The following is a 12,011-nucleotide window of genomic DNA, read 5'->3' as shown; positions in this document are numbered from 1 at the left end:
TTTTTTTAAATTAACATTGAAACAAAAGTAACTTCTCATGTCCATGTCCATCCTTTGTTGTTGTTGTTGTTTTCTTTTTCATGTTGATCTTTTGCAGACTTCAGTTTATATCACACTTATGTGACTTATGGCATTAACTTAGTTGACTATCATATTTAGGCTGTTGAAATTATTATTTTTTTCTTCCGTATAAGGATGTGTGGTAATCTTAGAATTCGAGAAATATATCCCATTTTGGAAGTATAGGAAGGAAAATCAGGTTAAAGGAGCCTGAAATTGCCACCTCCTATATAGCCAGCTGGGACTTCCAGTGGAGCGAGGGGGACACCAACCCACCCATAAAACCTTTGAACTAAAATTTGTCTTGCTTACAAAAAGCGTAGGGGTACAGATGGAGCAGAGATAGAGAGAGTGGCAAACCAGGGACTGGCCTGAGACCCACCACATGGGAGAGAGCCAGCCCCTGACACACTCTTAGTGAAACTCTGCTACGCTTGCAGATAGGAGGCTAGCATAACTGTGTTCTGACAGGCTTCACCCAGCAGCTGATGGAAACAGATACAGAGACCCACAGCCAAACAACAGGGCAAGCTTGAGGAGTCTTGTGGAAGAAGGAGAGAGGGAGCCAGAGTGGTCAAGGATACCGTGAGAAGATTTACAGAATAAATAAGCTGGGGCCCATGGGGGCTCACCAGAGAGTGAACCACCACCAAAGAGCATGCATGGGCTGGACCTAGATCCCTTGCACATATGTAGCAGATGTGCAGCCCGGTCAACATGGAGGTCCCCTAACAATGGGAGTAGAGTCTGTTTCTGACCCTATTGCCTGCTTTTGGATCTGTTTCCACCTAGCTGGGCTGCCTTGTCAGGCCTCAAGGCAAGAGGATGTGTTTAGTCCTGCTGTGATTTGAGATGCCAGGGTGGGTTGGTACTCATGGCAGAGGGTGGGAGGGTGCTCCTTTTCTCTGAGAAGGAGAGTGGGAGAATTGGGGGAGGGGGCACATGGGGGTGGGACTGGGAGTAGTGGAGGGAGGGCCTGGGATCAGGCTGTGAAGTGATAAAGTAATAAATAAATAAATAAATAAGTGGGAATAAAAGAACAACAACAACCAAAGAAAATCATTTCTGAGAGACAAGTTATTCTAGGCAGTTAAGGAAGAGGCCACAAAACAGCCCAAAGTCAATTGGAACATGTGTGTGAAGGGAAAGGCGCTGTGGGAAGACATTAATTAAGCAATGTGGCAAGAGGCTGGCTTATAATGGAGCCATCTGGCAGGGTTTTGGGGGGTGACAATGGAGGCAGCTGAAATGGAGCCACAGCCTGGCCATTAGGAGTTTTTACTAGACCTGGAGTCAGATAGTGGAACTAGCATGGGTTATATAGGATTTTTGACTAAACATGTTGCTGTAATAATGCTGTGCACCCTTTGCTCTGGCCTCAGTGTGTCCTGGAAATCATGATCGACTGATAAAGAGGCTTTTGCATTATCATAAACGAATCTGTGTCCATATGCCAAATACCAGAGATAAAGATAAATCAGCCCGAAACTACTGAGCAAATGCCTTACAGTGTGCTCATTTTGGTATGTACTTATTTTAATATGTAAGATACTGTGCTTCAAGTGGGCAGTCAGCTTGGTGACTACAGATGAGAGTCCCACACCCAGATTCCATGAGCCGTGGACCTGCAGGTTAGGACATCATTCTTACTCAATACGTCTTTGTTCACAGCTCTATTACCAAATGCATTCCGAATATTAGCCTTAATTTAAAGAATGACAAAGACAGTCCTGCATCTTCACTCTCACTCCCGAGAAATGGTCTGCACTCATCATTCCAAATAGATATTCTTACACGTTTTGATTTTTTATTAGATCAGAAGTTGCCATAGCCTAAAGATCTTAATGCCCATCTACTCAAAGCAATGGCTACAGAGCCAAATGTGCTCATATTAAATAAATAATGTTGTTATGGTCTCAAAACACATATTTCCCCCTCTGCATTTTAAATTTTTGTTGTTATTCTACTTATGGGAAAATTCGTCCTTATATACCTCCTATGGATTTTGACAGTTGCATTTAGTCAAGCAGGCACCACAATAACGAGGATGAAGAAAGTTCCACCAGGCTGCCCCGGTTGCTTCCTGCTGCCCCTTTAAAGTCAGCTCCTGCCCTTTGGAATGCTCAACAAGCATGTCAAGAGAGCCCCGGTTTTGTAATGGACACCTTATCTTTACAAAAATAATCCAAAGGGTGAAGGACGACTCTGGGCAGTGTTTGTGGATCTAGAAATGTTTCTCATCTTGAGGGACCTCTGGGCTGCTACCCTTAGCATCAAAGATGCCAGCTTTGGCCTTTCTGCATGGCTGAGTGAATGGCACTCCCCGCAGACCGTCTGGTGACGGTCACCCAAGCTCTGCCCATGTGCACTTCATAACGGTGCAGACCTGGTGTGAGAGATAGAATGCTTTGAATAGAAACCACTTACCAGTGAATCACAATTTGCGTGCCTATCTCCAACCTCCTTACAGCATGGCCTACAACTGACATTACTCGTAATCTACTTAGGATTCTTTATGCAGGTACACTTTGCCCGCAGCTACACATGTTTTTAGTAAGCATGTGCTGAAATTGAATTGTGAAAAGTCAGACATTTTCATTAAATGTACTAGACATGTTTGTTGGTTAAAGGATGAGTGGATGCTTCGAATGAAACTATCATTAGCTTTCTATGCATTTTCCACAAAGACCTATGTTTGTGTAACTAGACAGTACCAAGTGAGCAGAGCTAAGCAGGCATCACCACAGTGCTGGCCATGGTCCTCGGCTTCCTCATGAATGCAAGACTCTACACAGGACATTCAGGCAGTCAGCTTGAATGTCAAAGTGCAGTTTTCCTCTCTCAGAATAATTTCAAGACTATTTTCAATATTTCTCTCAGAAAGCTGCATCTGTTGTCTGGAGTAGTCTTGCCAAGAACCGGGAAGCCTGTTGTTGCCTCACACACTCCAGCTTCTTGAGAGAATTCTGCAGATTAAGCAACAGGCGCCTAGTGTTCGTACGACTCAACTAGCCGTGGAGCAGATCTGTTTCCCATTTCTACTTGGAGTTTCAAGGGCTTCCTCTTTCTAATTGCTTCCTCCCTCTCCCTCGGTTGCTAAGCACTGTGGGGTCCGCTGCCTCCTCCCTTCTCCTATCAGGACTCAGTTGTTTGTTGTGGGGAGGTCTGAGCCAATGGAGATTCCTTTAGGAATGGATAGTGGGTGTCTCTATGAGGCCAGCATCAGCTGGACAAGTCTTGGGCAGTCAAGATTGGCCTGTAGCCAGTAATATTTTTGCCTATGCATTTGTATACATATTGTCTTCCACATCTCTCTATATATACACATATATATTCATCTGTATATATTTATGAAAAGTAAAATGGCACTCTTTAGTTATTTGGTGATGTGTTGGAGGTTGGTCTGGGGCTCTGTATTTTGATGCTAATTACTGGCTCCCAAGATATAGTTGTTACCCTGACAAACACATTCTCACCATACCCCAAGTATTGCTGTGTAACCTTGCCTCCCTGATTGGTGGAATAAAAGGCCTACACCTGGGCAAGGCAGAAGGAAGGGGCAGAGTGAAGGTTCATGGGCTTTGGGAGAGGAACTTGGGAAAAAGTCAGATACAGGTACTGGAGGAGGAAGAGGAGGAGGAGGAAGAGGAGAAAGAAAAGGATGAGGAAGAGGATGAAGAGGAATAAGAGGAAGAGGAGGAGGAAGAGGAAGAGGAGGAAGAAGAGAAAGAGGAGGAGGAAAAGGAAGAGGAGGAGGAAAAGGAAGAGGAGGAGGAAAAGGAAGAGGAGGAGGAAGAAGAGAAAGGGAAGGAAGAGGAAGAGGAGGAGGAGGAGAAGTAGGAAGGGGAACCACCATGATGGTTAGATGGAGAGAGCACAAGGCCTGACTGGCATGGATGAGGAGATGGAGAACATTAGCAGGTATTTATGGAATTATGGATGAGAGGTAGCCCAAGAGAAATTATTAGAAACAGATGCCATGGTATGGAGGCTTGGGAGGTAAAAGACAGGTTAGGAGGTGATATCTGCCATGCCCCAGGTGAAGGCTATTCTAAAAAAAACACAACAGATGTCTGTGTCTTTTCTTGATTGATAGCGGCTTAGAAGAACCACTGTAATAAACTATAAACCTAATAATAAACATTTAGTAGGCCATACTTTTAACAACACCAGTGATGGGAATCAAACTCAAGGCCTCATGCATGTTAAGAAATCTCTCTGCCAACCAGATAGATCCCTTGTTCTGTTGTCCTCAATGCCCTTCATCCTCATCTTCATCAGTTTGCTGTGCCAGGCACCGATCCTAGAGCTTCCCCATTCCACCGCTAAGTTCTATCGCACCCTCCCTGTGCCTTTTGTTTTAAAGCTTGGTCCCTGCCAGTTGTCTGAGCTGTATTTGGACTTACTCTGTTGCCCATGCAGGGCTGGGGTCATTGATATTCCAACCTCAGCCTTCCAGGTAGCTGGGCATACACGTCTGCACCAGCACCCTTGGCTCCACTGTGGACCCTTCAAAGAAGGTTATCACTGCATCCTCCTCCTCCATCTTCTTCCTTTCATCTGAACTTGCTGGAGAACAGCTTGCTGCTCTTCCTGAGTCCTGTCATACTCAGCTTCTTCCTTCTGTCCTCTGCTTGAGTTGCTCTGATCTGTATTTTCCTTTCCCTTTGTTCCTGAACAAAGCATGATCTCCCCTCCACCCACCACTAGGGATGGGTGGAGGGAGAGGGAGGCTGGAAGAGCAAGGCTCTGTCACCAACACGTTTCCCATCTCTCACACAAGGAAACTGGTGCTATCACAAAACCAGCCAGTCCCCGGGCTCCGGCAACACGGAAGAGAACAGACCGCATAAAACAAGGGATTCCATTTTCCAAGCCAAATCCCAGCAAAAACCTGGCCGTTCTGGGGAAAATGAGACGGAGGAAGGAATGGAAAGATACAAGGGATGAGATAACAATTGAGGTGTAATATGAATAAATTAATAAAATATATTTTAAAAAATAAAAGAAAGGCCCTAACCAAATTACCTAACATTTTATGTCTTTCTTTTTCTCTTTTTCCACAAAGATACTACATTAAAGCAAATTCTAGCCGTCTTTCTCAGTTGGCTTATCCCAGCAGTGCTTCCCACCGCTTCCTGTTTCCTCTCTCACGTGGGTCTCTTAACAATGAGTGGATCCTGCCGACTGCCTCTGTACTTACTGCTGTTATGACAATTGCTACCGTATACTAGCACATGCCACTAGCTTTCTCCTCCAAGTGTGCCACTTGAGAATCAAAAACTGACAAAAATTTCCCGGATGGTGCTTGGTTACAGAGGTTAGCCCTGTACCCTTTGGTGAGCCATAGCTGAAAATGTCTATTCCGTTCATCCCATCCGTTACCTGAAGGGCTCTAGCCTACTGATCTTTACCACACCCACACATCGCTGCGGAAGGTGGAGGTAAAAAAAAAAAAAAAAAGAAATGAGCCTTGGTGCTTCGCATGCATGAGGCAGATGTGAGGTTTTAAGCTTTGTATGAGCGGGGCACAGTTCAGAGGCAAAAGTGAAAGACATCGATTCAGCCAACAGGAGGAATGTCATCCCATTGAAGTAACAGAGTAACCAAGCTGGGAAGAGAGAACTGACTCTTTGGAACTTGATTTTGTACAGAGCAGAAAAATTATCTGCTCTTTGCACCTCCCCCACTACCATATGCTTCCTTTAAAAGCCCCTCTTTCTGCACTTGAAAGGACCAGAATTTGATGCTATTCATGCGTTTGAAGTCCTGGGTCACTGGAAACTTCCTCTAGTTTTGCATTTATCACATGATACAGTGAAAAATAAAACCCAAGTTGATAAGGTAGGAATAAAATGATGATCTGTTAACAAAAAGAACTAAGTTGTCAGGTAACTTTTAAAGGGAGGCAGTTAGTCTTAAATAAATGAAGGTTGGTTCTAAGACTAAGTTATATGGCTGTCTACCTCAGTGTCTAACTGAGAACACTGAGTGAGTTACGCCAGCAAAACACTAAGTGGTAGACATCCCAAGGCAGGGACAAGGTAAAACAACTTCCTTGAGAACATCAGATTTTCTTGATATTTTGCTTTGAGATATAATGAGAAAAGCAGACAGAGTGAAAGACATGAACAGTGGGTAGCGTTACAGAGGAACCCTGGCAACACAGAACACATGTATGCCTGGCACTGTATACACACCAATACATGGATGCCACCTTGCTTGTGGCCCTAAGTCACAGCCCCTATTTTCTCGAGAAAAGACACTGTCTTCCTTTTTCCAGGAAGCAACTCACTAGGGGACTCTAAACAGACTCAGCAGGGGCACTGCAATCCACAAGTTCCATCAAGGACAAGCTTGATTCGGAAACCCCTGGCCTCCCCAAGCCTCTTGCCAAAATTGCTTCTTGGTTTAGCCTCTCAGGGGAAGAAGATATTTTTCTTGGGGATTGCAGCTCCAACTCTGGTGGGCAGGTGAGCCTGGGCCAGAGTTAGGGAGGGAGGGTGCTCCATGCCTCTCTGGCTCCACCGGCCCACTAGAGACCATGAACTTGGACTCCAAGAAGACTGGCTTCCTCCTGGAAAGCAGCCTATGTCTGCTGCTGTGCCTTTGTGCGCGGTCTTGTTCATACCTTTGAGATCGGTTTCCGGATTCCCAAAATGAGTTTTAAGTAGTTGCCTTGTATAAGAGATTAGGAACTGTGAGCAGGAATACAGAAGGGCCACGCTGCAGCAGTTACCGGTCAAGTTCATGCATCTGCAATACTGACCATGGAGGCCCAGAGCTGGGGATGCCTGTGGCCACCATCCAGCCTGGATTCTAATGGTCCCCTCTGCACACAATGCTGATGCTCAAGTAGAAATCAGCTCTGTGGGCTCCTGTGGTCCCATCTTTGCTTTCACAGCTTTGCATCAAATTACAGCTACTATCAAGTCCTCTCTCCTGGGCCATGTGAATTAAATAACTGGACAAATTAGGCATGGGGTATCAGTACCCACTCAGGAGCACACACTGGAACCTGGGCTTCTGAGTCCCCGCCCACTTCTCCTCCATATTTCCTATAGAAAAATTAAAAAAAAAAAAAAAACCTGTTTCTAGACTCACAGTACCCCCTCTTGGTTGACACGGGGATTTTTTTTTTCTTTCCCAGAGATTTGTATCTTCTTTTTTCAGTGAGACATCTCTCTTTCCAGCTCATTGAAGTATTAATTCCAGCCCGGACCCGTGATTTCTCTTAAATTCTGGGCAGCTTTTCCTACCTCACTGCTTCTGAAATAATAATAACAACCTTCTTGGGGTTGAGGAAATGGCTGAGTCAATAAGGCGCTTGCTGCGTAAGGACTACAGTGTGGCTTTGGTCATCCGGCACAGAACAACACCCAGGTGCTATGAAGATAGAAAAAGAAAGACCCCTGGGGCTCCTTGGGCACACAGGAGAGGCAAATCTGGGGGCTCAGGGTTCAGTGAGAGATACTAACTCAAATATATCGAGTGGGGAGAGATTGCAGAAGACGCCTAGAATCAGCCTCTGGTCTCTACACACAGAAACACATGTACATGTACACCTGCACAAGCACTCACATGCACACACAGAAACACACACACACACACACACACACATGCGCATGCGCGCGAGAGAGAGAGAGAGAGAGAGAGAGAGAGAGAGAGAGAGAGAGAGAGAGAGACAGAGAGAGAGACAGAGAGAGACAGAGAGAGAGTCTTGTGTAATTATTTCAGGAATATTCATTTTTTTCTGTTCCTTCACTTTGTTCCATTCATGAATTCTCAAATTACTATGGTCATGGCTTGATAAGTGTATTAGTTTGAAGCATGTCTCTATCAACAAAAATCTCTAAACATGTAGAGGCTAGGGCTGGAGCTCAGTAGCTCAGCTTTTACCTAGTATGTGCAGGTTTAATTACTAACCACCCCCCCCACATACACACACAACACCCCAAAGCAGAAATCTTGTATATGTTTATAAAACATAACCTCAATGCCTGGGTCCTGGGGCATCCTACTATGTTCCTCAGAACCACACAGAGAGGCCGTGCACCCCTTAACCATTCTCTAAGTAACAAAGGAAGGTCTTTTCTTGACATTATTTTCTTTCTTAGGTAATTGCCAACACTGACCTAGCTTGTCCCCTTCTGTTCTGTTGCAAATATAAGTTCAGCCACAATGTGAGATAAGTGCATTCCTGTGGGCCATGCTGGAAGTTCAAACATAAGCTTTCACCATTAGTTTGCTAAAGAAAAGTGAACTCAAAGGCCCAAACAATCGTTTTAGCATGAATGTTCGAAAATATTAACAACTGTAATTTAACATGGAAAGTTTTGGCTGGAGATGCCAACTTGCCAGTCAGTTTGCTACCTAGATCCCGTGGCCTTTATCTACTGATCATGCCATCAACTGGGGCTAGCTCTGACAAAGACAGCTGGGTATAGTCAATCTGGGCAGACACCAAGCCTTCCATTAGCCAATGAAAACAAAATGCCAACTACAAACTGATTTCATGAATTATAGGATATGCTAGAAAGTCATTAAATTCATTTGTATGACTAGACCTTGCTGCTTGGTGGTGGTGGTGGGGGAATCAATCATTTCAACATTTAAATGCTTTCTTTTTTTGAATCAAAATTCAACGGTGATTTCTACTTTTATGTTTTAAGGTCTGGATTTAGATTACATTTTAACTATATAGATTAGTCACTGGAGAGATGGCTGAATAGTTAGTCATTCTTCCAGAGAACGTGAGTTCAATTCCCAGCACCCACAACCCTTGTGACTCCAGCTTCAGGTGATCCAATGCCTTCTTCTTGCCTCCATGGGCACTCATGCACATGTAACACAAACACACACACACACACACACACACACACACACAGAGGTATATAAAAATAAATGTTAAAAAAGTTATTTGGGCTCAGATGATTAAAATGACATTGGTTTTATGCTTGTGTAATCAAATCTTAGACAAAGTCTTTGTGTGTGCATGTGTGTACGGAATATGCATGTGTGTAGACGTGCTTGCTCAAGTAGCATATGTGGAAGCCAGAGTTTGAGGTTATATCCTTCCCCATCACTTCTTGTTTGAGGTGTGGCCTCACGTGGAACCTGGTGCTCGCGGTGTTGACTAGAAAACACCTTAAGGGCTTCTGTCCACCACACACCCAAGTTCCGAGGTCGCAGGCACACCCCAGGACACCAAGCTTTAACACAGTACCGGGGATCGAACTCAGGCCTTCATGATTGTGCAGCAAGCTCTTTACCCACTGAGCTGCCTCCCTGGCCCCAGAAGTTTGTTCTTAAACCGGAGATCAGAAAGGGGCTAAAACTTCATTGTGCTGTTCACAAAAGATTTAAATTTTTCAGTTGCTAAACTTATCGCAAAGAATAAAGGCTTATAAACCTGGCATCAAATGACCACATTATTTAATGAAATAACAAACTAGATATTGCAACCATAGATGGGCATGGGAATATAATTTCAAAAATGCTTCTATAAAACATTTTCTTAATTGGGTCATAATTCAAGGCAAGGATTGCATATTTTTTCTTTAAAATGATTTCCATATTCATAGCCCTGGAATTATTTTTCTTCTCAACATAAATAATACAGATTAAAGCCATGAGTACTAACCAACTAGTGTCATCAAAATTCTGTGAAAATGGACATTTATGTAAATTCTAGATGCAGGACATCTAGATAACCACAAGGAAAGCAAGAATGACATCATAAAATAAATATGCCATGGACAAGGTGTTGTAAACTACTGCCCATCACACCCTGTCATGTGATCTAACATATTTATATTTTTGAAGAGCGATATCTATTCATATATATATATATATATATATAATTTAAATGATAACATTTGGGTGGTACAAGCTAAAACACTGAATGGTAATATTTTCAAAACACTACTTTTAAATTATTTTCTTAGGACCTACAAGGAAAAAAAAGAAGAAAAGAAAAGAAACCAGCAGATGAAACATAACCAGACTGAATTGTTTAAAATGTATTTTCCCTTTAATTAAATAAAAAACATCTGTCTAGGGATTTGGGGAATGAATGTAGTCCATCCACATGCTGCATGTAGTATTTTGCATCCAATGTCCAATATTTTGAAAGAAAATTCTTCCTTTCTATAAAGAATTAGCATGGCAAGCACCCCAGGCTGCAGTCTGGATCTGCTGTACGGGACGTCCCAACTCGGGACTTGGGAACTAGAGGAGCACAAAAATGCTCCGAAGTAAAGTCTTTTCCCCAGGTCTGCATTGGAGGAACAACCCAATTCTCTCTATAGTCAAGGTAAAGCTGTAACTCTGGCTGACCTTGAACTCAGAGAGACCAGCCTGCCTCTGCCAACCAGGATTAAAGGAGTGTGCCCCCAAACTCCACAGGTTGTAACTTTCTATCTCTTCCAAGCACCCACTCCCCCTAGTGTTTACCTCTGAACAGTAGGGAAACAGAAGTTACCAGATGCACCCAAACACTCAGATTTACATTTGGAGTGGAAACAGAACGCGAAGTTACCACGGAGGAAGGCTCTGGTTCTTTTTAACCAGGGGCCACAGTGCAGAATAGCATCACTTACTGGTGTTGTCAAACGGTATCTGCTTGCATTGTGCAGACCTCTCTGCCGGCCAGGGACAGTAGTAGACAGCTCCCCCTTCTACGATATCCGGCTGGCTAGTGTTGGCTTTGGGCGCCCCCACCAAGACACTGGCTCTACAAAAGGGTTGGAGAAAGTCACTCACTCCTCAGGGATCATAAACCTGTGCGCTCAGTATGTAGAAACTGTGGCTGAGGTGGTGGGAACAAACAGATTTACAGTGGAAACACTGCCAAACTTGATTTCCTCTTTGGAAGTCTATTAGCATCAGAAACCTGGTTTTGGAAGGAGCTGCTAATGGCTCTGAATGTCTAGGTGGAGGTAGGTGGTGACAGTTATGGGGAAAGCAGAGGGCAGATCCCAAATGCCTGTAACTTACGGCGCTTGCACCCAGACCTTAGTTGCTAAGAGCTCAGTAGAAACAGACCGTGTTGTGATCTTTATTTTTAGATTGCCCAGAGTCTGTCCGGTCCCACTCTCTCCTTGGCATGATGCTCCTGTCCGACTTGTATACAAGTGGAGCATCTCCAATTCCAGGCTCACAGAGCACGTATATCTAGTATAAGCCAGGAGAGAAAGAGCTGGTGGTAGGCAAAGAGCTGCAATATCAGACATCCTTTCCTCCGGGCTGTGGGGACCACCGAGGGACAGGGACTGGATCCGGGAGCGCTCCACCAACCCAACCCAGCTACTTACGTATGCGCATCAGGTATGTAGAAGTCCAGTGAGTAGCCAAAGTAGCTGCCCTCGGGGCCAGTGTACACGGTGAGCTTGTCTACGTCCAAGTTGAACGCCAGCGATGCGGGGGACCACAGCATCCCCAGTGCAGCCAAAACGCAAAAGAGAAGCTCGAACGAAGGCGCTGGGTTCCCCCGGGGACTGCTGTGGGCTTCCGCAGACATCACTCTACGCCCTGAACGCTGCTCACCCGGGATCGGGAGCGTCGAGTCCAGAGGAAAAGGCCTGATGCTGCCCAGAGGCCGTTGTCCCGGGTTGGTGAGCTCGGCGCGTCCACAGTGACAGTCCTCGCGTCCTGTGCGGCCCGCCAACCCAGCCGCTCTGTGCTAGCAGCAGCCGTCCGCGCTCGACCCTCTCCAGCGGTGGGCTGAGGAGGCAGGCGCGCTCTCGGCGCCCTCTAGCGGCGGGTTCCCAGGCCGCGGGCCGGAGCTTGTGGTTCAGTACAGGATCAAGCGCCTGATGCTAGTTGCGCCTGCTGGATTTCTCCATCACTTGCAATCTTAAAGAACATCTAAATCTCACAGATGACACCTCAAGCCGTTGTTTTGGAAAATGCGGTGTTCCATACGGGACGGGAGTTCACTTGTTTCCCAC

General features: G+C 45.1%; 1 protein-coding gene across 1 annotated transcript in view; it reads right to left on the bottom strand.

Annotated features, from left to right (window-relative positions):
* Positions 1-11,776, bottom strand: part of Itga8 (integrin subunit alpha 8) — a 174,661-nt gene extending 162,885 nt beyond the window's left edge. The window contains exons 1-2 of the mRNA XM_051151312.1: positions 11,376-11,776; positions 10,662-10,795 (exon numbers count right to left, since the gene is read on the bottom strand). Of these exons, the coding sequence (XP_051007269.1) occupies positions 10,662-10,795; positions 11,376-11,581 (340 nt within the window). The 5' untranslated portion in view covers positions 11,582-11,776. The remainder of the gene's footprint in view (positions 1-10,661; positions 10,796-11,375) is intronic.
* Positions 11,777-12,011: the final 235 nt, after the last annotated feature.

Source organism: Acomys russatus, chromosome 9, assembly GCF_903995435.1.
Source record: "Acomys russatus chromosome 9, mAcoRus1.1, whole genome shotgun sequence".
Lineage (NCBI taxonomy): Eukaryota > Metazoa > Chordata > Mammalia > Rodentia > Muridae > Acomys > Acomys russatus.
Note: the sequence above shows the minus strand (reverse complement) of the source record. Positions and strands in the feature narration are given on the sequence as shown.